General features: G+C 52.4%; 8 protein-coding genes across 8 annotated transcripts; 3 read left to right on the top strand and 5 right to left on the bottom strand.

Moving 5' to 3' along the window:
- Window positions 1–1,380: 1,380 nt before the first annotated feature.
- NCS57_00044400 (Zn(2)-C6 fungal-type domain-containing protein) lies at window positions 1,381–4,457 on the top strand (the record flags this gene model as incomplete). Its single annotated transcript, XM_053050530.1, has 3 exons — window positions 1,381–1,637; window positions 1,692–2,566; window positions 2,623–4,457. The coding sequence occupies 3 exons, from the start codon at window positions 1,381–1,383 to the stop codon at window positions 4,455–4,457; spliced, it is 2,967 nt and encodes a 988-aa protein (XP_052919045.1).
- Window positions 4,458–4,944: 487 nt separating this feature from the next.
- On the bottom strand, window positions 4,945–5,987 carry NCS57_00044300 (3-oxoacyl-[acyl-carrier-protein] reductase FabG; the record flags this gene model as incomplete). The annotated part of the gene is made up of 4 exons (XM_053050529.1): window positions 4,945–5,222; window positions 5,283–5,395; window positions 5,445–5,805; window positions 5,939–5,987. The coding sequence occupies 4 exons, from the start codon at window positions 5,985–5,987 to the stop codon at window positions 4,945–4,947; spliced, it is 801 nt and encodes a 266-aa protein (XP_052919044.1).
- Window positions 5,988–7,031: 1,044 nt separating this feature from the next.
- Window positions 7,032–7,367, bottom strand: NCS57_00044200 (uncharacterized protein; the record flags this gene model as incomplete). The annotated part of the gene is made up of 1 exon (XM_053050528.1): window positions 7,032–7,367. One exon carries the CDS (start codon window positions 7,365–7,367, stop codon window positions 7,032–7,034), a length of 336 nt encoding a protein of 111 aa, XP_052919043.1.
- A 4,491-nt stretch (window positions 7,368–11,858) lies between these two features.
- On the bottom strand, window positions 11,859–12,258 carry NCS57_00044100 (Sm protein F; the record flags this gene model as incomplete). The annotated part of the gene is made up of 2 exons (XM_053050527.1): window positions 11,990–12,258; window positions 11,859–11,928 (listed from the first exon to the last, which is right to left on the bottom strand). Exons 1-2 carry the CDS (start codon window positions 12,187–12,189, stop codon window positions 11,859–11,861), a joined length of 270 nt encoding a protein of 89 aa, XP_052919042.1. The 5' UTR covers window positions 12,190–12,258.
- Window positions 12,259–13,661: 1,403 nt separating this feature from the next.
- Window positions 13,662–14,310, bottom strand: NCS57_00044000 (uncharacterized protein; the record flags this gene model as incomplete). Its single annotated transcript, XM_053050526.1, has 2 exons — window positions 13,662–13,840; window positions 14,271–14,310. 2 exons carry the CDS (start codon window positions 14,308–14,310, stop codon window positions 13,662–13,664), a joined length of 219 nt encoding a protein of 72 aa, XP_052919041.1.
- A 2,349-nt stretch (window positions 14,311–16,659) lies between these two features.
- Window positions 16,660–18,450, top strand: NCS57_00043900 (uncharacterized protein; the record flags this gene model as incomplete). Its single annotated transcript, XM_053050525.1, has 1 exon — window positions 16,660–18,450. One exon carries the CDS (start codon window positions 16,660–16,662, stop codon window positions 18,448–18,450), a length of 1,791 nt encoding a protein of 596 aa, XP_052919040.1.
- A 2,883-nt stretch (window positions 18,451–21,333) lies between these two features.
- NCS57_00043800 (uncharacterized protein) lies at window positions 21,334–22,389 on the top strand (the record flags this gene model as incomplete). The annotated part of the gene is made up of 3 exons (XM_053050524.1): window positions 21,334–21,592; window positions 21,646–22,039; window positions 22,092–22,389. 3 exons carry the CDS (start codon window positions 21,334–21,336, stop codon window positions 22,387–22,389), a joined length of 951 nt encoding a protein of 316 aa, XP_052919039.1.
- Window positions 22,390–22,605: 216 nt separating this feature from the next.
- Window positions 22,606–23,230, bottom strand: NCS57_00043700 (uncharacterized protein; the record flags this gene model as incomplete). Its single annotated transcript, XM_053050523.1, has 2 exons — window positions 22,606–23,024; window positions 23,080–23,230. 2 exons carry the CDS (start codon window positions 23,228–23,230, stop codon window positions 22,606–22,608), a joined length of 570 nt encoding a protein of 189 aa, XP_052919038.1.
- Window positions 23,231–23,985: the final 755 nt, after the last annotated feature.

The raw sequence follows: 23,985 nt of genomic DNA, 5'->3' as shown, positions 1-23,985 counted from the left end.
AGCGAAGAATTGCCGAAGGACGTGCCGAGGATGATCGCCCTGGCGCTGAGGGCGGGGACAAATGGAGATAGGACTTTCAACCAGGTGCCAAGCGGAATGTCATGCGTGATTGACGGTTGCACAGCATAGTCAGAGATCACGTTGATATGTATGTTGCTGCGAGAAAGAAAGCTGGAAGAATTGTCCGGGTCATAGAGACCAACCATTATTGTGCGCCCTCCTTTCTCAAGCCTTGGCTGACTGGCTGATGCTGGACGCCCGCCCTCTCGGTTAGAGGCCAATGATAAGGGTGACGACGCGTCGTGGGAAAACGATAGCGCCTTGCTAGCCCAACCTTGCTCTTGTTGGTGTGAGAGGGGTCCCTTGTTTGCTAGGAGTCGACCAAGGAGCCAACGCAGGTTAATCTTTGGCGTGAGTCAGCCATTGTACTCCCAGATGAGTTAAGGGGGGCTGCTGAATCATTTCGCCTGCGGGGTAGGCATATGGGCCCTCTATTGGCTGGAAGTCCGACATTGGCTCGCTCTCCTTTTCACATTCTCTCCTTTTCCATCATCGCGCCAGCTTTGACCATCTTATCGCCAATCGAACCCCCAGGACAAGCTATGACTCGAATGGGCTCCTCCTAGACAAGCTCGAGGCGTTTGGTTTGAGGACGGAGCTTGACGGGGTTGACACCCTGACGCCGCCAATGCACCACCGATGCACCATCCCGTAGGGGGCAATGAGCTACCAGCATTGCCTGCTTAGCCCCGGCTTCTGTCCATGTTCCCCGGATCCCTGCGAACAGGTCTGGCTATCAAGACTGTGCCAACTCTTGCGGGGGTGAGGAGGCGACCAGGAGAGTCCGTGAGGGTTGAGCGATAGCTGGCTCAGGAGGTTTAATCTAGTAGAGTTTACACAGATATAGCACAGATAAGAGTTGGGAGAAATTCTGATGCTTGATCCCTCCCCCTCTTCATATTCATCAAAAACCTTAAGGCTTGGGCGATGCGACATGCTCCCGTCGACACTTGTCATTTCACGCCGCTAGCAAGAGACGGTTTGCCTCGTCTCCAACAATTAGGTTCAAGACTCTGGGATAGCGGGCCTTAAAGGGCAAAGCCTGCTTGACTATTGCAGGCCACAATGACCTTTCCCCGAATCCCGAGAGCTCCAGCTCCAGCTCCACAACCCCCCGTGGGGAAAGGCCCAAGCTCCAAGGTCAGCTTGTTGCCCCCATCTCCGCTTCTCGGACCCAAACTTCTCCTCGACAACCAACTGCCTACCCAGCGAGCGGGTTTGGGTCTTGATAATCGACCTCTGCGGCCCCGTCAATAGGTACGCACGGCTCGCATATCATTTTCCACCCAACCCAGTTGCCTGAAACACGCACGCTTGGCCATGACCCCTTCTGGCGACGCAAAGAAGGCTGCCGGCAAAGATGTGGGGGACATCATGGGCCAAGAGAATGTCGCCCCCAAGAGCCAGCCAGCCCGCCAACCCAGCAAACAGCAAGTACGCCATCGCGCTTCTGTCGCTTGTGCCTCATGTCGTGACCGAAGAATCCGATGCGTAGTTCCGAAGGACCAAACCACGTGCACAGCATGTCAGAAGACGGGCGCCGAATGCATCATCAAGAACGATGACGAGAGGAGACGGTACGGACCAAGGTTCACTGCGGGAGGCCCTTTACTGACAATATCCCCTCCTAGGCCTATCTCCAAGGCATACATGTCCTCTCTATCAGACCGAATTTCCATGCTAGAGGGCATGCTGCTGGAAAAGGGGGTTGTGCCGCCTCCTGCGTCTCATCCCCCCAAATCAAGGCACGAGCCTTCAGGTGGGCAACCAGAAGACACTGTCCCGGCGGCGAGCAACCAAAGCTCGCTACCAAAGCCAGAGAGGGCGTCACCATGGCACAGCATTCCTTCACCATCAGACTCCCGCAATGAAGACTACATGGCTGCTGGAAGTGACCACGATGACGGAAATCTATCGACTATCATCAAAGAGGAGTCACCGATACGGATCCTGGACCCACAGCAGGAAGACATCATTCACCGTCTGCTCTCTACCAAGGGGAATCTGTCTTTCGATCAAATATCTGGAGGACTACGCTTCTTTGGTCCCACCGCCAACAGCCACGTGTATGCTGGGTCCTCAGATCATTATGATACTCGTGAGCCTCCAGAGCAGGTCCGACAAGCAGAAGGCATCATCCGATCTCTGGATCCTGAAACGCATGATTACCTCGTCGATCATTTCTTCCAATACTATAATTCAGCGATCCAGATCATCGACCGAGAGGCTTTCGAGGCTGACCGCCAGTCTCCGTATCCCAAGTTCTACTCTCACTTCCTTCATGTTACCATTCTGGCGATGGGTTACCGATCAGCCGATATGGACCGAGAAGACATGCGCAGGATTACTTTGAGGCGAAGGGAGAGCACCCTCCACCGGGAGGCAAAAGCAATGCTTGACAGTGAGCTGGAGCGGCCTGGAGGTATCCCCAGTGTTCAAGCACTTTTGCTTCTTGGCGACCTAGAGTGTGGTGTTGGCAGGGACAACACCGGCTGGATGTATTCAGGTAAGAAATTAACAAAGAAAAGAACTTCGATGAGTATATGCTTAGTTTGCTTTCAGGAATGGCAAATCGCCTTGCCTTTGATATTGGCCTACATCTCGACTGCACAAGCAAGATGTCTGAGCAGGATACCAAGATTCGGAACATGGCTATGCAAGCCTGCGTTATCTATGACAGATACTGGGGTCTCTTTCTTGGAAGGCCTTTGGCCATCAAGAGCCAAGACGTTGATCTCTTGTCCAACCGCTTTTCTCAACTTATATCCATCGGCCTCGATCCGCCTAAGCAAGACATGACCTCGGAGATCTACGAGCAACTGATCGAGTTGATGGAGCTAGCAGGACGGATCGTCGAGATAAGAGACCTGACAGGCTCGAGCCGAGGCTCAAGTGCAGGCGAGGCGGAGGAGAATCGGTACCTGCAAGTCGTCAATCTTGATAGACAACTCCAAAACTGGTACCGAAGACTTCCGGAACGCCTTTCTTGGAAACCAAGCAACCTCAAAACAGCGCCTTACAGCTTCTTCCTCCTTCACCAGCAGTACCATGTTACTATGATTCTCCTTCATCAACCATGGGCCAAGTACGGCTCCATCACTGGGGATGGCGCTAGCACGGGATCGCATTCAAGTCCAAAGAGTGACCACACGGCCAGCACTGACGATTTTGGGCATCATCTGGGGTCTATAGTTGCTGATGCTTCCTTGGGTATCGGTTGTACTCCGAGGCTCGGCAACGAGAGCCGTACCTCGTTGTCTCGCAGCATCTGTACCCAGCAGGCAATCCGTGTGGCTCGCATCTTCTGGCAGCACCGCCAGAGGTTCGATGGGCGCAAGATCTTTGTGACAGGGATGCAGCATGCCGGAGCCGCAGCCATTGCGTTGATTGCAGCCCTCACCTACCAGCGGAATGAGCCGGACCGCCGGACATACGTAGGCTATCTAGAGATTCTATCCGATGCAGTTGGCGACATGAGTTACGCATACCATCCGGCCAGCAGGATGGACAATCTTCTCAAAGCCGTGCTTGATCAGATCAGAAACAGCATGGCCGAGTCAGCTCAATCTCCCAAGGACAGTACAAGCTATAAAAGCGCCAGCAGTGTTGCTGATAGTGGCACAAGTGGCTTCTCTATTCCGAGCGACTTGCCCTCCTCTACGATTCCGTTGAGACGGGAAGCTGCAGACCCCGAGCTTGGCAAACCAGTCAAAAAGAGGCGACCAACAAATAGTAGGGAATCTTCAGAGTATGCTCCCCCGCGGCCACCATACTCCGCCGTTTCAACTCAGCCACCACCCAAGGCCGACAAGGTGCAGAGTTTCTCCTATGGGCCCACTCAGCAGCACCAACCGCAGTTCGACTCACTACTATTCTCCATGGGCATGAACGATCCATCTGGGCAGTTGGATCTGGGCTTTGTCGGTGGCGCTGCAATCGACATGGGCCCCAATGGTGATGCCTCGGGTGGCTTGTTGGGAAGACCGGGAGCCATGGATCTTGGCATCCCTTCCTCGAATAGCTGGAACTTGAGCACGATGCAACATGCTCAAGGTTTGGTTTCCTACGATACTCCAATCGACTGGACTTCAGGAACAGCAGGGCTCAGTGCCAGTTCAGTGTTGAATCAAAGCGCAGCCCTCTCAAGTGGCATCATGTCGGGGGCTCCCGCATTTGGCTCAATTAAAGATGAGGGTAGATCAGCCAGTGACAGGAAAGGCGTGGATGCAATGGGAATGAAAATGTCCACCATAGATACCAGTTGGATGGGTGGTGGTGATATGAGTTCAGCAAGCCCTGCAGGGTTGGGCAATTTGGTCCAGAATGCAAACAAGACATCACAAGGTGATGATGGAAGCCAAAGGAACCACTCTTTGGACTTTTTCAGCTTTTCATAGATTTCTGTCAGTGGGAGGCTTGGTGTGGGAATACCCTCATGTCGATTGGAGTTTGGGGGTGGATTGTTCAGGTCTAACAAAGTGAGCGGGTTTGAACTTGGAATTATGTTTGCTACGAGATCACATACGAAATATCAGTAAGATTAAGATGGCTTGCAAACAATGGAGCAAGCCAATTTCACAAAGTTGACAATTGTAGCGCGTTTCATGTCATGGTGTTCATCAAAGTGGCAGTGTCCATCAAAGTGGCAGTGTCCAATGCTCAATTCAACTCGCCGTTCAGGAACACATTCAAAGCTCAAGTGATGTGAAAAAGCCTGCTTCTTCTATGGTTTACTTGCGGATAATCTTAAACGAGTGCTAAGTGTTTTCTGCGTGCTGCATTTTCTTCAACTTGCAAACTTCATGTGTGGATATCAGACGAAACAGAGACCAGCTGCTCAGAGTCCACCAAATATCGACAAGAACTCTCCATCAAGTCCCCATATCAGTTGGTAGTGAAGCCGCCATCACACACAATGCTAGCACCTTGCATAAAGCTATTCATGGGAGAGGCCATGAGAACGATACTATCACCCACCTCCTCCATCGTCGCCAGCCGCTTCAACGGGGTTCTGGCAAGATCAGCCGCGAGAGGGGAGTTGGGGTCTTGGGCCATCGTGTTTCTGAGCAAAGGCGTTTCGACGTATCCGGGACAGATAGCGTTGATCCGGATGCCCATGCTGCCGTATGAATTGGCGTCTGCTTTAGTTAACCCGATAACTCCTACGAGAGTCAGTCTGGAGAAACACTGGGTTTCCAATTGGAGTCTCTCCGGGTCCGTACCATGCTTGGAAGTTGTGTAAGCAGTGTGAGCCATACGGTTGCAGGGCGCAACAACGGCAAGCATGCTTGCAACGTTAACGATCCTTCCGCGGCCGTCTCTTGGCCCAAGGTCCCTGCTGATTCTTAGTATCATCACAAGCTCTAGCTGCATCATTGTCATACTCCTGATTGACCATAACTGCAAGCTCCTCCTTTTGGCAACGATAGACACCCTGCAGATTCACGTCAAGAACCCCCAACCACTCGTCATTCTCTATCTCGTGGGTCTGTCGACCGCTGCCGCTAATGCCGGCATTGTTGACGGCGATGTCCAGACGCCCAAACTGAGCCACGACTTTTGCGATTCCTTCCTTGACTTGGGATGGGCTGCGAACATCAAGGTGCAGAGTCAAAATCTCGACGTGGGGAAACTGGTCCTTGAGCGCAGCGTTGGACGTCCGCAAAGCCTCCAGGTTTATGTCCGCCAAGGCCAGCTTGGTGATACCGTGTTTCGCAAAGGCGAGAGCAGTGTGCTGCCCGATACCTAGGGTGGCGCGATCAGCAGGTGTGTGACGCTAAGAGCGGCGGCTCCAGACCAACGCGGGATCAGGGACGCATTCCCCGAGAGACAGGCGACAATAGATTGGTCCCGGTGATCCGAAAGCGGCGGAACTTACCGGAGGCGGCGCCGGTGATGAAGGCGGATCCACGGAGGAGGTTCGTCATTCTCAAAAGATAGCTCCTGCTATAGCTGCACCTGAATGCAGTAGAATCATCAGCCCATTCCCAAACGCGCCAGGACAACAACAGGAGCCGCCGAGGCCATCTGTTGGACGAAGGTGGCTCCACCAAGGATCCAGCGGGGTGCTTTGTTAGAGTGAAGCTATCAGGCCAGGATCAGTTGCGACAAGGATCCACTCGTCACGACATCAGTTGAGCCTCATAGGTCTTGCATATTGGTTCCAAGAAGGCATGTATAGGTCAAGGTGGGGGAAACACAAGACTCGAGTAGGATGGCTTGAGTCTAATCTTGATAACCCATGAATAGGTAGAGGGACGGGATGGTGGCAACATGGGCGAAGGTCATCACCAGCCGTTCGTCCGGATTGGATGGACGAGAAGTCGAGAGAAGGTGAATCGGGCTACAAGGTCTAACAACGAGAGTGGGCGGGTATTTGATGTCGTAACAGGTCGAGTTCCAGAGGCTCAATAAACCCAGCTCGTGTTTTTATGACGAATCGAGAATATCGGCCAGGGAGAATCAATACGGACTATAGATGGACTCATATTCAAGCCGGCGGTTGAAAGGTTTCTGTGAATCAAGTCAGAGTACTAATGCACCAAAAAGGCGAGGTGTGGGTGGCGTTATGGGAATGGTCAACATCCGCTGAACTGTGAACGAGCGGGTATTCAAACGTCACAGACGTGTTGACGATGATGAGAGGGGAATGCTAGACAACGAAAGGTGGGGATGAACAGAAATGATACGACATCATGCGTCAACCCGGATGGAAATTGAACGAACCCAGCATGAAGAAGGGACAGGCAGTGTGAGTTCATGGTCTAGACCATCTCACACACCACCAAACCATAGACCAACCCCACGAGGCATCACTTGAGCACCATGTTCACAAACATCAAAACAAACAGATGTGAAAATCATTTCATTCGTATGGGTCTTGTGGACAATGCGTCATCTACCCGGGTATGCTATTGTAATGTACAAAAGGAAAAGGCCTTTCTGCGGCTCGACTAAAGGACATGATGTACTTAGGGCTTGGGCTCGCCGTTGAACCGGGCAATACCGCTTCGGATGCCCTTATCAACAGACTTGGCCATCTTCTCCAGAGGCAGACGATCCTCCACTCGCTGAACCATCTTGGCCACAGGAGGCTCGATGCGCTGGACACCTCGCTCGACGGGAGGGATGAAGTAGCTGAGGTTGCGCTCCCATCGAGGAGCCCACTTGTTGGTTTGGTTGGATAGACGCTCTTCGGCGCCGGGCATGACGAGGTAGAGAGGGGTCAGGACTCCAACACCGGCAGCGCCCATGCAGAAGATCTCTGAGGGGCGGGCTGCGGGAAGTCGTGGGACGCGGTGAGGCATGTTGTGTGTTGGTGATAGGATTAGGATGGCTCTTGGTATTCTAAGATAAATGGTCAGCGACATGTAGGCCTATTATTGATGGATGATGGCATCGAAAATGGATTGTGTGGTTGGCTGAAGGGAGGAGAGGCATTGGGGACGCGGCGAGAATGAGGGAGTCGAAATGGGTACTCACTGTTGTTACTGGAAATCCAACCGAAGAGCGTCGACTGGATCTGATGAAGGAGTTGTTTGGAGAAAAGGAAGCAACAAAGAGTCAGAGGTAGGTCTGTGTTGGCTGTCGTTGAAGGTGATGATTGTTTGGTGGCTTTGATGGCTGTGATGATGGAAAGAAGAGTTACAAAGTCCAAAGTCAAACAGAAAAGGGCAGTTGCCTCCGTTATATACGTGCAACCTGGTCTGTTGTAGGCTTCTTACAAACATGGAGCGGGGTAAGGCGCGTGAGCCCTCGAGGTGCGTACCTGCGAGGGAGAGACACCACGGCGACGAGGCGAAGAGACAACAAGACGGGTATACTTGCCAGGTCGTGGCTTGGGGGGGAACAATACCTTGAGTTGTGAGCACCTAGTGCAGGGAACGATGGTACATAGTAAAGTACGTACTGTGCTGGCGGACAAGGTTGCAATCCAGCGCGGATGGCTTGCAATCTCGCCCAATCTCAAACTCTCCGGCAGGTCGAGACAGACGGTGATTCGTCGCGGACCTGTTCGTGCCCTCCATTACGTCGTGCCTCTCCTCGTGACTTACTTGGCTGTCGCGCAAATCCTCATTGCGGTTGGTCAGCATGGTTCTGAAAACAGTATGAGGCGGCGCAAGCAGAGAGGAGGGCTGCAGCGAGCAGGAGGCGGCCGTCGAGGACGGCGCTATCTCCTGCAAAGTGGCCACGCCAGCGACGCCTCAGAGTCATTGTTGTTGACGCGAGGTCCGGGGTGATGCAGGAGGATCTGCTCCCCGAGAGGTCTGCTCCCTCAGTTGAGATTGAGGTGCTGAGGGCGGGTGGCTTAGGTAAAAGAGTCTCAAAGGATTGGCGCTGGGCCGCGATCAAGCTGTTGAGTGTTGCATTACGATGCCGCTGTTCCTGAAGCCAGGCAGCTTCCCGTCAGGGCAAACCATCGAGGAAAGCCTCCCAGCCTGCCTGAGTCTCAGACCCCCAGACGCCAGGGCACACATGTTCGAGGTACGTGGCAGGGGAGGGTAGGGACTTGCAGGGAACAAATGAATTGGTCTGGAGCCGACAACGACCCCGCCGGCAGATGTCCACAGTGGCGTGTTTTCTACGTCGACAGTCGCAGTCGCAGGCCGCTCCTTCCTGGGGTCGTTCGACGATTCACTCGGCTTGTGTTGGAAATGCAAGACTCAGCTCAGAATCGGGATCAATTGATGGAGATAAAACGGTGTCCCAAGCCCGTTGCACGGCAATGCTTACGGGAATGAGTGAGCATGTTTGTTTTTTATTCTGGTAGCATTCAATGGCACGACAAAGCAGGAAGGTGCAACGCAAGAGGGAAGAATGCCCCTGCCCGCACCTTCCTCTGTGCCACTCTGCCGTGTTTGCTCAGTGTCTTGGGCCAGAAGCCACCGAGCCCCAAATTACTGCTCATTTCAACGCCTGCTCCCCTACATTTCAGCGTCTCATCGCTATTCAGAGGTCTTTCGCAGTCCATCAATCACAGCCTCCAGCAACCAGAGGGTCCCCAAGCCCCCTGAAGCGTCTCCACTGAGCCCGCTAAAGACCCGCTTACCCCAGATTCACGGCACTTAAAACGGCGCGATCCTGTTTCCCCGCTTCAGCGAGACCCACCGCTATGCTTATCACTCCAGAGCCACTGAAGTCAGCCAACATGGCCTGCTCACACCACCTCTTGCCCCAATCGACTCCCGGATAAAGGGCATTACGGGGCTCTGGGGAACTGAAAAGACGGGAGGAAGCCCCTCCCCGAACGCCCGCTGCCGCGACGACCTTGCTTCGTCGTAAGACGTAAAGTCGATAGGAGCTGGGAAACCTCTACTCGGTGGTTAGAAATCACTTTGAAGCACGATTGAGCTCTAGATTGGCTTGATGGTCCTCTTCCAAGATAAATAACAGCTCACTCACTGCACTAAGGCCCTCAGGCGTCTGACGGATTCCAGCTGGTCGCGCTGCGCTTCCGATGGTGCGCTGCCCCAGAATACTTTGGCCACATGTATCTTTCTTGACACTCTCTCCCTTCCGTCCCAGCCGCACCGTGTCACACAAGACACCTAAACTGTCAGCACCATCTCGGCCCATTCTATTGCATCAGGTCTAGTGCCACTCTCCAGAGGCGCAGCATTCGACTGAGTGTGCTCATTTCGCTGAGACTCAGTGGCCGAGCTCTGCTTCTGAACTTGAGAGCTATTCTGACGAAGGCGCGCGTTTATGCTACCAATCTCGCCCCTCTAGACTCGCGAAATTCTGATGGGAGACGGAGACAGCTGGAGGCATTGATGCCTGGGAGTTGGCGGTCCGGCAGCTGACTCTGGGCACTGATCCGGGGAGCGACAAATTGTGGGCACCATGGATAAACCAACCTGCCTACCCTTCTCCACAGCATGTTCCTCTGCAAGCGAGGGCGGGCCATACCTGGACACATATCCGACGGGCGGCCTGCAGCCTGCCAAGTGGGTGAGTAATGGCGATTCTGGGCACGCCATTCGACAGCACTGGCCAAGCCATTTGACCTGGATCCGTTCCTCTTGAAGCGAGCTGGGGCAAGGGCCAACTCATCGAGTCCAGACCGCCGTCCCCTTGCCACTTCAAAGCTGAATGCCCAACTTGGGCCAAGAACCGGTTCGATGATGATAAGGGCTACAACGAGTTGTCCCTTGCATTCAATTCTCCGGATGCGTTCAAATGTCCTCTAATTCTTTTTTCAAATCCATCCAACGAATGCCCGTTGAGATTTTTCCAAACCATGAGCTTTCCGGCCTTGAGTCCAGAGACTTGAAACTCTTCAAGTGCCTCCCCGCCCTTTGGTGGCTCATCTAGTCCCAAATAGTCTCACGTTTCTCTATCCCATAGGGTTATGTGTCCTCGAAACTCGTGATGATGATAGATGTCTCTGGATCACTATTCTCCTGGAACAGCATTCAAGATGTCTCTTCTTTCCGAAATCCAGCGACATAACCATCCCCTCGGCCTCGAACAGCATTACAAGCGGGCCACTTTATCAGATCTGACCAAGAAAAGCAGTCCAGCATTCCGTTTCTACTACTGCGCCTTTCAAACTGTAACAAATCCAAGTACGTGAGCGAGCATTGTTTACTGGATCAATGGCCTATTTCATCTGCTCTTGAGCAGATGCTCTGACTTTGTTTTTTATCAGATGGCTTTCAAGGCAGGGAGTCCGATTCATGATAAAGCGCAAGCTCATGCGATTCCTGAAGCCCTGGTAACGACAGAGCTTCCAGCAATTCTGGTAGGGTTCTGACACACAAAATGATTCTCCTTCTCATATCATAAACTTCAACTATTAGATACATGGAGTTCCAGAAGCTCTTGTCTTTCTGCAAGGCTGCTTTAGTTGATATTACCTCTTTGAACGTCCAGTACGTTGGTATCGAGCCAACCCTACAGGAACACGGCTCCTCTAAACAAGCTAAAATGGGGTTTCGATCAGTTATGAGAACCTAGGAAGGCCAACTTACGATATAGCAAACGGAGCTTTCATAACGTATATCCTTGTCCAGTGGTTCGTTTCAGACTATCAATGATCATATCGGCCTACTTGAAAACACTTGGCAAAGCCTGTAAATAGGCATATCAATTCGCAGAACTCGGGCCTACGAACCTCATAGTCGTGAGCACAGTGGCGGATTCAAAACCAATGCCAATATTGTTCTGCTACAGAGAAGTTCATCTTGCGGGGATTTCATTGCAAAAAAGGGCATGGATCACTAGAAAAAGAGGCTTTAGGGGGAAGATGGTGGCACGACCAAATCATCGGAATTGCAAAATAGTCTGGCGAGATTCCAAGCACCGCCTGAAGGAGGCATGCGCAATCTCAGTGCAACCAAAGCCTCTTGATACACAGATAAGAGGGTTTCTGCCTCATCAGCTAGCCCAGTCACAGATGTATCATGGTAGAACCATGACTGTCCATACAACCACGTGAAAAATCGCCCAGGTTGAACGTCGAGGAGCCATGAAAGAGAAAGAATAATGGGTGGTGATCTTGAGGATTGAAGAGTAAACATTAGAGCCCCTGGCACATTGCCATGCCTGACAAGGCTTTCTCTGTCGCTTCGCCCATTTCTGTTCTAGGCTGAAATGAGTTCAAGGCCGTTGTCTCGTTGGGAGATGCCGGAGACGGATACATGAAGTTGGCCTTGAGCAGGCGGTTGGTGGTTAAGAGGTGTGTGGTGTGACCCCAGACGTAGGGTTCGTGTCAGAGCAAAACTCTGAAAGGTTGAGAGCGCCGTGTCCTCCTTTTCATTCCCCATACAAAGTCCCATCACCTTTGCCATGGTGGATTAGCCCGTCATCGCAGCATCCGTGTCCTTGCCTTCGTCGGCGCCGCGCACCCACAGGACGTTATTGCACCTGCAGTGGTCCTCCATTAGCTTGTCATCGTCGCGTCTAAAAAGAAGGGGTAAGATCACACCGAATCAACACTTGGCCCAGAGAGCCAGTGGGCTTGTCGGCGATGTACTCCTCGGTGCCAGAGAGCTGGAGGTTCATGTAGCTGTCAACAGAGACGAGGGTGCCCTTGTATTCCACCTCGCCCCATTTTAGGCGGACAAGAACGGTCCTGCTGACGAGATCCTGCAGCATAGGACGGGGGTTGAGGGGTGCGAAGCTCATCTTGGCGGTATTGATGAGCGTGAGCGACGATGTTGAGGTTGGTGAATGAGCTTTCAGGTGGCTGCGAAAGGACAGGCGCGTCCATGCTCATTAGGTTTAGTGTGACAGCGCTGCCTGAGGAGAAAATTTGCCAGACCGACTCGGCTTTACTGCGGTTATTCCCACCGCAAGTCGGTGGCGGGGCGGAGCGGAGCGGAATCTTGGCGGAGAGCCAACACGACTTGACGCGACGCGACGCGGTTGGGTCACTGACAGCAAGCCTTCCTTTGACATGGATGAACGCGCATGGCCCAGAGCTGTTAGCGACCCCCTGACAGGTACCTAGAGGGCAGTGACAAGCCAGCTTGCTGGTCCAAGCTCTGAACATTGGAAACACGCATGACACCTTCGCTGTAACCAAGAATTGGGACCATCCTCGGGCAGGTTGCAAACAACGGTGACCCCAAAGAGTTCAACGCCGCAACGCCAAATAATCACCACAGCCAACCACATCAAATGCGCAGAGGGAAAATGAAGATGGGCAAGCAATCACTTGAGAATGAATATGAGACGCCCATCACAAGTCGTCTTTAGGAGGAATGGATGCGCTTTTCACTTCATCTCAGGCATGCCATCTCTTTCACGATTGTGTATGACGTGAACAATCTCCATTTTCCAGCGCAGACCCTATAAAAACACTAACAGATAACACTGCTACGAAGTTCGCAGATCACATTTCAGCTATCTTGTCAATTCTTTCTTCCTCCTTCACAATTAAGCGTGACTTAATCATAGGCAGTTTATCACACTGCCACAGGAGAAACCAGATTATTCCATCATGGATAGGTAGGTATTTGTACCATGATAGTTACAATTTGTGAACTTAGAATCGAATACTATCCACAATAAAAGAATACCCCATACCACAAACCTCACCTGGTGAGAATCCAGTCCAGCCAAACTCGGCAACCTTTGGTCTACGCCATGCGCGTCGGAGTCTTGCTTTAAGTCTAAGCACAAGCCAACGTGGCTAGGGGAAAAAAAAACTCCGGCAGCCAGACCATTGATAGCACCAGCAATGGCACCGCCGACCGACATGATAGTGTCGCAGACACCCTCACCGCCATCGTCAACGTCAACCTTGATACTGACAGACATGTCTGCAAGGAGGCCACTGTCTTCGTTCTCAACTCGGACAACAACGAGATCAGTCGCCGTGTATTGGTCATCATACTCCTTTTTTCAGCTAGAAAGATGTGAGCACAGTTCTACCAAATTCGCGAGAGTCAAGGCGTACGAGAACAGGGAATAAACCCCGATACAGCACAGCCATTTCCGACGTAATAGCTAGCACCTTGCTCAAAGTAGTATTGAGAGGCACCAGAAACAGCCTTGACGATTTCAACCAGGTCATCTCTGCTTCCTTGTTCTCCAACACCGTTGAAGCTACCCCCAACAGCGAGAGTAATTGTGGCGGGCCTCATCTCTCCGTTCTAGATGACATCGGTCGCGTACTCGATCTTGTTCTCACCGTTGCACCCATTCGAAGGGCATTCCTCCTTGATCTTGTCAAAGGCGTACCAGGGCGGGGTGTAGCCATAGGCAACCTTCTTGTTGCCAATGTCGACATGGGTGTCGCCACCATCCGGGTTTGTCCATGCACCTTCGGGGACTACACAATGTGAGAAGTTTATGAGGAGTGCAACCGCTTGACCCACCGTGTATTACATCGGATAAATCCACAAGGGTCAAGAACAGTGCAGAAACCTTCAGCCCCGGCACTCTCCAGCGAACAATATGCCCATTCAAAGTAAAGGAATATGATGATCGTGGGACCCGGGTACCCTTCCCTCCTGTGGGCCATCACGGGTGCACCCGAACCAGCCGGGGATGAAAAAAGACCAAGGCTGGTTTGTCCGCAGGGCTGTGACGGCAGGTTCAGTCTCTTCATCCCCCACAAGCCGAACAATGTCCAAGCGAGCCATCTAATGCTGAGCTCTGAAAGGGGGCGATGCAGGGGCATCTGTCAGGGTTTTCGCAGTTTCCAGTGACATCCAGGGCATTCTCAATTCTATCGACATACGATCGTCTCAACAACGCACCATGTTGTCCAAGCTCGTTCCTAGTCTCTGAAACGTGCATTGTAGGAGGAGACGATGTCTGCCTTGGCGTTTCCCCCATTAGGAGATTTAAGGATCAACAATTCTCAGACTCCAGGGTATGAGGTTACCATTCCCCAGAGAAGTTTCAACCATTACTTGGTTAAACGATTAATATGCCTAATCCTGGTAATGGTTGTGGCAATCGGATGATTGAGCCTCTGTTCGCTGTTGTGTCGGGATGATATAACTCATGCGTTCGCTGCCTTAACTGCTAACATATTGTCCAAGCGGCTCACTTAGCACCGCTATTGGGTAAAATCTTCTAGGTCCCTTGCTAATCCATCAATTCATTATATTCTATCTGGTGACGTTTGAGCTGCTTATCTTCATTCTGGAAAGAGAATGATACACGTGAAGGAATTACAGGCTATGGCAACTTCGCTAGAGAATTTTGCCACCTATTTTCCCTCATGTCACTCGACTCTCGCCTTGTCATTTGATATACAATGCGCTCGGGTTGGACACCTAGCTATAATTACGTCAAGATGCATGGGTTGCAGGTCGGCAAGCTGACGATCGGCGGCCCAAAATCCTTCTTGTGAAAACAGGGCGATCAGCAATTCGCAAGATGGAGAAAACAATGAGAAGCAGGCATGCAAGAACTTTTCACCGGCAGAATGCCAGCGATGTCACATTGAATACTACCATATTGTTTCATGAAACCACTAATGTGAAGACTTCAACGCGGCAGGTTTCATAAATGGGCATGTTGATGAGCCTCTCGATCTTGACAGCAGATGGAAAATTGTAACGAAGGTTCAGCAGTTCAGATTCAAGATCGACAGTTTCCACGCAAATTGTTTCGGGTTGATTGTGTGAGGGAGGTGAAATCATCAAGTAGGAGCAGGTACATATGCGATTCAAGTTTCAGCGAATCCTTCGCAATGCACCCTGGTAGGCACGACTAAGAGCAGGGTATTTCGTTATTATACCACCTTGATCATCAAAGAGGGCATTTGCGCTCGGCGCAATGCTTGCATTGGTTCTTGGAATATGAGATGAATATTGGCCAATGTGGTAGGACTAACAATCCCGTCCCCAATTTTTTGTACTCACGAAAGACTATCTATAAGGGCCATTGATGCTATTCGATGAACAGGAAGACGCATATGGAATCGTAGTTTGTTCTAGGGGTGGACAGTTCATTTCACGTTGACTCTACTTCCGCACGAAACCTAGGTTGCGTTCCATTAACCAAGATCAAGTCTCTGTCGAATCTCTTCCTACGAAGCTTTTGTTCTAAGACATCAATGTCTTATTCTCAAAATCCATAAATGAACCACATGGAGCTTCTTGCCTAAACAGCCGCTGGGATGCCGTAAATTGATCATCGAGAATGGGGGTGTTGATCAATAGAATTTTACTTGTAGATATTGTCTTTGTCTTACAGATTGTCAGGGGTGTGCAACATTGGTCGAGATTCCAAATCCGGCTGGGAATGAAGAGGGTGTGTCGTTGCATTTGGCAGAGTGAGACATAACAAGAAGATTCTCACGTTGTCAAGGGAATGAATGATGACTATAGGGTGCCTGGCACATGTATTTTTCGATCGATTAATCTCTGGACACTCAAGTAGGAAACGAAACTACGTGATAGACTGGTAGTCGTTTCTTGGTTGTAAGTGACGTTATGAAGAACTCTAGCAGACTATAAAAGCATTGTGAAGTTAATTAAATACAAATGCAATAGAGACACAATGTATCCAATCTTAGATCAAACTTTCCGAAGCCCAAGACATTCAAAGCATGGCGAGCAAGAGCCGAGACTTCTCAGCCATTCACTTCCCCGGAAGCTCAGCTTTTGTCGAATGAGGAAGGCCAACTACCGAGCTGGGTGTTCATGCCGGTTGCACCGCGCCACAAGATCTCGGAATAGGAAGAGGTTGTGTAGTTGGTACCTCGTGGCGCTCTTCACAAGTGCGCGATTGTGCGGAATGGAAGGGTGTCTCGGGTACTTGTACTTGCTCGAATCTCGGATGCACGTGGTGTCTTCCGCCCCACCATTCCAAGCCTCAAACAGCTAGCCGCTTCACGGGAGAGACATTCCACCGACCCGAATGTCGTCCAAGAACTGACCGAACCTGGTGATCCTGCCGTTCGCAGTTCCTGTTCTCCATATACTTTCGACAAATTCTCGTCTCCGCTCACGGATGGTAGCCGAAGCTTCCAGAGGCAGCTGAAGCAGCTGAGGGTATTAAATAATATTGTTTTCTTGGAATCTGTCCCATCAACATACTCTTCATCGAGCTTTACAGCACAGCTGCAGCTCTAGCTCTTTTAGTCCACCTACGTCACCTTGACCACCACGTCCAACTCGAGAATTCATAAACATGGCCGACTTCAACGGAACCCCGAGCAGCCTGGGCAGCCAAACCAGCAAGCGGCAGGCGGCCATCCTTGATCGGCATCTCCCAGATGGCTACTCTGCCGACCCCGACGTTGCCTTGGGCCCGTCCCAAGCTCCTGTTCCCTCGGCCTCCGCTGTCAGCCTCGACCGATCCTCCCAAGCAGACCCCGTTGAATCATCCCTTCTTCTGCAGGGAGGTGACATGCATCGCGACATGTTCAAGATCAAGGCTCGTGCAAACTCGATTCGTCGTGCCAACACCTTCTCCCACCACGCCTCTCCGCGCTTGGGCCCTGCCGACGAACTATCATACCCCGAACAGCGTGAGCCTGGTGGCTTCAGACGACACCACTTGCAACTTCGAGCACGACAGGGGCGAATGAGTAGTTACACTGTCGTTGCGAAGAATTTTGTCGATTTCCTCGACCTCTACGGCAGCTTTGCTGGCGAAGATCTCGAGGATGCTGATAGTGAAGACGAATCTGCTATCGACGATCGAGATGAGGCCGATGTGGAACAACCACCTGAGCTTCGACCACTTCTTGGTCGCAGAAAGAGCTCTAGGAGATTGCACAAGAAGGGCGATGCTACAACGACTAAGACTTTTTTCACGCTCATCAAGGCCTTTATTGGCACTGGAATCATGTTCCTTCCCAAGGCCTTCCGCAACGGAGGTATCCTGTTCTCGTCAATTACCCTCATTGTTCTGTCCCTCGTCAATTGTGGATGCTTTCGGCTTCTTCTCGACTGCCGTGACAAGTATGGAGGAGGTTACGGAGAGCTGGGCGCTGCCATCGTTGGCCCACGGTTTAGAAGTCTGATCCTTGCGTCGATTGCCATTTCCCAGCTTGGCTTCGTCTGCGCTGGACTCATCTTCACGGCAGAGAACCTCTGGGCTTTCCTCGATGCGATTACTGCAGGCGACCACAACCTGATGCTGAGTGTTCCAACTCTGATTGCCCTGCAGCTGCTCATACTTATCCCACTTGCCCTGATCCGAAATATCTCCAAGCTGGGACCTGTCGCTCTGCTCGCCGATGCATTCATTTTGATCGGCATTGTCTACATCTGGTACTACGACGTTGCAGCTCTTTCTCGGAATGGCATGGACCCGACAGTCAGACTGTTCAACCCCTCTGACTTTCCCTTGACAGTGGGCTCGGCCATCTTTACGTTTGAAGGAATTGGTCTCATCCTTCCGATTCAGTCAAGCATGAAGAAGCCTGAGCATTTCAGCAACCTCCTCTACCTTGTCATGTTCATCATCACCATCATTTTCACATCAGTGGGAGCCATGTGCTACGCCACCTTTGGCGAGCGCACCAAGATCCAGGTCATCTCCAACTTTCCTCAGGACTCGCCCCTCGTCAACGCAGTTCAGTTTCTCTACTCCTTGGCAGTCCTAGCGGGAGACCCTGTTCAGCTGTTCCCGGCGGCTCGTATCATCGAGACGTCTGTGTTTGGCGAGCGGGCAACAGGAAAGAAGAGCATTGCGATCAAGTGGAAGAAGAACGCGCTCCGAACGCTCATCGTGGGAGTGTGCGCGGGTGTCAGTATCGTTGGCGCCAGTGATCTGGACAAGTTTGTTGCATTGATTGGGAGTTTTGCTTGTGTTCCTCTGGTTTACATCTATCCGGCGTATCTGCATTACAAGGGGGCTGCGGAAAAGGCTTGGGTCAAGGCACTGGATGTGGCGCTCATGGTAGTTGGGTTCATTGCCATGGTCTACACCACCCTGGTCACCGTCTCCCAATGGATCGACGATGCTACTTGACTGGGGAGGTGAATGGATACGGCACGGACGGTAAAGCGAAGAGAAAAGAAGGCAACTTTAAAAAGGAGGGCGTCAGCGGTTTATTGTTCTGGTTTATAGCGTCTATTTTATTGGTTTATTGCATTGGCTGGTTTGGCGCTAACTAAGGCCTTTTCGAAGGTCAATACAGAGGATATTAGCTCTCGACTCGACAGCGGACTGGGGGAGGAGGAAGAGGAGGCTGTGTGCATTTGTTCCTGCATCTTTTCACATTGAGGCTGTACACAGATTGCTTCTCATGATAACTCAGCTTCTGCTACACTGTCCCATTCTGGCTGAACCGAATGTTGGCCTGGGGGTGTGCCATCCATGCTGACTGTTGCTGATTGATACCAAGGCGGCTAACTTGTCCGAGGTGATTGGACTGCAACATCGGCATTCACTTACAGATGAGGGCATCCGTCAAGGGTCCATCCATCCAGTGTGCCTAGCGCATGAGCTGACGCTCGGCTCCGACGTACATGGCCGACTACTGCCAGAGCCGACATCTCATCCAGGAACGTGTATCCGGCCATGTCTGTTCAAGACCAAGAACTCGTGTATCGCTTTTCTGACCGCTGGACCCTTACAGATTGTGGATCAAGACAGATTCTGCTGCTCACATGAAGATGGCCAGCCCCAGGGGTAGGGCGAGAAAGAAAAACATGACAAGGGAGCCCCAGAGGCTTCCCGCAAGCGGATGGCGCTCAGGAGAGCGGGATGCTTCCAGACTCTTGGTATTTTCACCTTGTGGGCGGTGGCCACTGAGACATGTCATCCGAAAGCCAACGTCCCCGGGATTGCCTAAAATGGAACAAGGGCATGCTGTGCCGGCCTGCCAGCCGGACAAAGGCCTGAGGGAGGGCTATCGGGCCTCTCCAGCTGCAAGAGAAGCTTCTTTTGGCTTTAGAGATGCACCTTTGCCATCTAGACCCTCGTCCCCCTTGTCGCCCTTTCATCTTGACTCTCCTCGCCCGTTCGTCGGCCCCGAGATCTGCGGGGCAGGGATGTATTCCGCACGTGAAGGCTTTTGATGCAGCCGCGTAGCCAATGGAAGAATGGATGGTTATATTCGGCACGGCAGAAGGATATGCACCTGACCTCGTGAGTTATGTCCGTCTCTTGCAGTGGAAGCATGATCTCAATGCTGATGCTGATGCTTGGGCGGTCTTGACACTGCCGATCTTTGCCCGGGACGCCCCAAGCTTCCAACGTGTCGGGAGCGCCCCATGGATCTCAACCTTGATTCCAATACATCACATCTACGTTTACCTTCCCCATCTGCGGACATGTATATGCGATGGGAAGACGATCCCGATCTACTCCAACGGAGGTGACGTTTTGGCGTAGGGATTGTAGAGTGTTGGTTTGAATGACCATCTACTGACCTCCAGATTACATGTACAGATGGTCATAGATGATGGAACAGCCTGGGTGTGCCCATATTGGGTTCCTTTGGGCTTCATGAGCCAGATTGCGCAAGCACACTGCGCTGCATCCCACCCTCGAGATTATCTCCGTTTCAGGAACACGTCTCGGCAGACTCCACCCCGAGGGCGCCGAGCGAGGGACGGGATTCCTCTTTCTACCAGATCTCATGATGTGCTTCTCCATCCTTTCCAATGCAACTATCATGGAAGGTCCTAGGGCAGGGTGGGCGGCGGGACCGGTATCAATGCCAATGTCTCTGGCGGGGAAGTCCGCGAGCTTGGCCTGGAGTGGCTCGGCTGGGTGTGCGGGGGAAGAAGTCGGGCCTCTCAACAAAACTGAGGCTGACGAGCAGCGTCGTGTCACCCAAGCCGGCCTGCTATCTTTCCAGAGTCCATGTGTGTGCTAAGATTGCGTTCGCGATAATGTGACCCGAAATGCTTTTCCAAGACTGATATAGCGAAATGACTTGACTGCAATGGCTCAAGCGCTAACCGACGCGCCACTACCCCAAACTCGACATCCCGGCCCATGCTAATGTTAGATCTAGAGCCACGGGGAGAGGAGAGAGAAGAATTGGGAGAGGCCGAGTCTCGTTATTGGAGAAAGCTCCCTGCGGCTTGATGGGGAAGCTGGGGATAAAGGTCCCATTGCCGGAGCAGTCTCCGCTTGAACCTTCCCCACACAACACGCACCCAGGACAGTCAGTCAATAGCGCCCTCACCCATGGGACTGATCGGCTCGTTGCGACATGGACTGCTCCTCGGTGAGTATTCGGGTTCTGATACCTGGTCATGAGATTTCCAACGAAGCAGCAGAAGATGCTCGACCGTGCCCATTGAGCTCCTGCAAAAGGCAGCACTCCCCCCAAAGAGAGACAAGGTTAGGGCCAAGACGCGGGGGCGTCAAGGGTGGCTGACGTCGATCGTAGCTCGGCTAGGACCTGAGTTAACTGTTGAAGGAAATCCGAGCCTCGTTCGGCATCGTCAATATCGTCCTAGTGCTTGACCCTTCCCGCGCGCACGCCTCTCACAGCAGCCGCTCGTGCTTCCCTCTCTCCCTGCCATGTCAGGCAGAGGCGCAAACTCTCACACACCCTCACTCGCAGAGTCGCTCCCCTCTGTGCCCACGGCTCTTTGCTTTACCCCTCCACCACAGAGCAGAGATTCTCCCTCGTGACACCTATCGTGGTGTGGTCAAGGTGACGAAACGCCATTGGGAAATCTCGATCCGGTCTAAGAAACCATGAGGACTCGAGGGTGTGTCCCGGCGAGGGGAAGCTCATGGCCATGACGGGTATGGCTCATGACTATTGAGCTTCCGTACAAAAGGGCCCGACCTCCCGCTCATGTCGAGGTAGAGTCGAGAAGAAGCCGTCAGCTCAATTGAACGACAATCCAAGCTCCCGCCATCCTCACAACCTCACCCCGACACACAATGTCCAAGTTCGCTCCCGTCCTGAGGTCGCTGGCCCGGCAGCCTTTGCCCAGACCAGCTCTGCCTCTCCGGACAGCTCGGTACGCTCCTGTCGCCGTCCGCGCCTTTCACAACACCACTCCCCAACGCAACGCTGCTCTTGGCCAGCCTCACCTTCTGCCCGAGTTCAGCCTCCGCAATAAGGTCATTGTCGTCTCGGGCGGTGCGCGAGGTCTAGGTCTTGTTCAGACTGAGGCCCTGCTCGAGGCGGGTGCAACAGGTGAGATCGTGTGGCATGGCGTATTGTACCACACGTCACTAACTGCTTGTCAGTCCATGCCATTGATAGGTTGCCCTCGCCCGCCAACGACCCCTCCTCTGGCTTCTCCAAGGTCGCCAAACGGGCAGAAGAGGAGCTTGGCACCTCCCTCACATACCACCAGTCCGACGTGAGAAACGTTCCTGAGCTCAATCGCATCTTTGAGGGCATCGCCGACACCACTGGCCGCTTGGATGGTCTCATTGCCGCCGCCGGTATCAACCAAGAGACACCAGCACTCGAGTACACGGCCGAGGATGCCGACAACATGATGAGCATCAACTTCACCGGCGCATTCATGACAGCGCAAGCAGCTGCCCGCCAGATGGTGCGCCTCAAGCAGCCGGGCAGCATCTGCTTGATCGCCAGTATGAGCGGCACCATTGCCAACAAGGGCATGATAGCACCGTAAGTAACACGCATGAACTACCAAGTCTTCACCAGCTCACGCATTCACCAGGGTGTACAACCCATCCAAGGCTGCTGTAGTGCAGCTCGGCCGCAACCTCGCTGCTGAATGGGGCCAATACGGCATCCGGGTCAACACCCTCTCCCCCGGCTACATCCTGACCCAGATGCTCCAGAACCTCTTTGACGACTACCCCGAGCGCAAAACCAAGTGGGCTGGAGAGAACATGCTTGGCCGCATCAGCATGCCGAACGAGTACCGCGGCGCCGCTGTCTTCCTCCTCAGCGACGCAAGCACCTTCATGACTGGCGCCGATCTCCGCATCGACGGCGGTCACGCTGCTTGGTAAGAGCTAGACAGCATCCAGGGGAGAATCGGGGAACAAAAGCACGCTCGCGCATAGCCAGGTCGGATGTCAACATTTTTCTTTGGGTATCTGAAACATTTTTTGGGAGCGAGGAGAAAAGGTTTTTGTACAGTCGTGATACTCGTTGCGTCACTCCTTTGGTCATAATAGCAGGTAGAAGAACAACGACTTTATAACTCGCAATTGCGTCTTGCCCTTTTAGTTGGGACTCGTGACGTGCGATATTATGCCCTGCGGACCGAGCCTCCCCAGAAGCCCTGGTTGTATCCTGAGCCTCAACTCAATGTCCTTGTCGGGAACACCGCGATCGCGCAGCTTCGTAGCATCCACCACAGTCCTCATGTCGAGGAACCGTCTGCCCTCGACGCCGCGGCCGATCGCTGCGAAATCCTCTTCCGCTTCATCTTGCAATCTCTGTCGGGCTTCGAGGGCGGCGAGGGTCGGGTTGCTTCGGCTCGGGGCGAACGATGGTCCTAGGGGAGCTTGAGGACCAAGCTGCGACGAGGCGGTAGACGAGGGAGAGTATGTCGGATTCGGCTGAGCAATGCCCATCTGCTGAAGACGGCGCGAGAAGTCGCCGGTCGGGAAATCGGGATCCATAGAATCCGCACGGAGAGCTAGAAAATGCGAATCAGCGCAAGCGGTGAAACATGGTACGCATTAGTAGATTACCCTCATCCTTGGTACCATCGCCCAATGTCTTTGACTTGGGCTTTGCTGCAGGCTTGGGGCGAGGAGGTCCTCGAGGGACAGCAGCTCCGGGAGTTCGAGCAGGGTATTTCCGCGGTGCGCTGCGGGCAACCTTGGACGAAGACGCGCCCATTGTGTTCTATGCGTGAAGATTAAATATTAGGAACAAGAGAAGAAGAGGAAGCGTTAGTAGTACAGGCGCATGAACGGGTTGTGGTTGAATTGGAGCTTTGGTTGCTAGCAAAAGTGGCGACGACCTGGACATTTTTTGATGATGTTATCCATGTCGGCGCGCAATTCTTCCGATGTCACAACTTCAACCTACCATCATCGAGACCAGATCACGACGAAAAGCACATTTCAATCAAGTATTTCACTAAAATGAAAGAAACCGATTCCAATATACCATTCTGGCTCAATATGACCCTCACAAACACAAAGAAATGCCTCGTTACGGACAAATGCCACAGTTCATCGAGGAAGGACTGCGAATCAAGTCACCAGTGGAGCAAGTGCTGCCATCAATTGGCTTCGATTCTATCTACCTACTTTTACAACTATCTAAAACTGGAAACCAAACCAACTAACAAACAGAACATAATCGAACCTTACAGCAAGAGACAATACGCCGCTGGTGACGCTTGTGGCCTGAAAGCCCGCTCCGAAACGAGCCTTGCCTCATCCAAGAAACTCCATACCCCTCGTACCCCTTCCATCGTCCAAAACATCGTATACTCCTGGTATCCTTCCATCTTCCTAAACATACCTATACCCTAATACATCCCTATTCTCACATGACCTAGTCTTACAATTTTAACCTCAACCACTAACCGATAAAGAGTAGTAAAAACACTCCTTTCCAACACGCTTGAATCCCTCCAGCGCTGA

This window comes from Fusarium keratoplasticum, chromosome 1 (assembly GCF_025433545.1).
Source record: "Fusarium keratoplasticum isolate Fu6.1 chromosome 1, whole genome shotgun sequence".
Lineage (NCBI taxonomy): Eukaryota > Fungi > Ascomycota > Sordariomycetes > Hypocreales > Nectriaceae > Fusarium > Fusarium keratoplasticum.
This window is presented reverse-complemented; position numbering and strand designations above follow the sequence as displayed.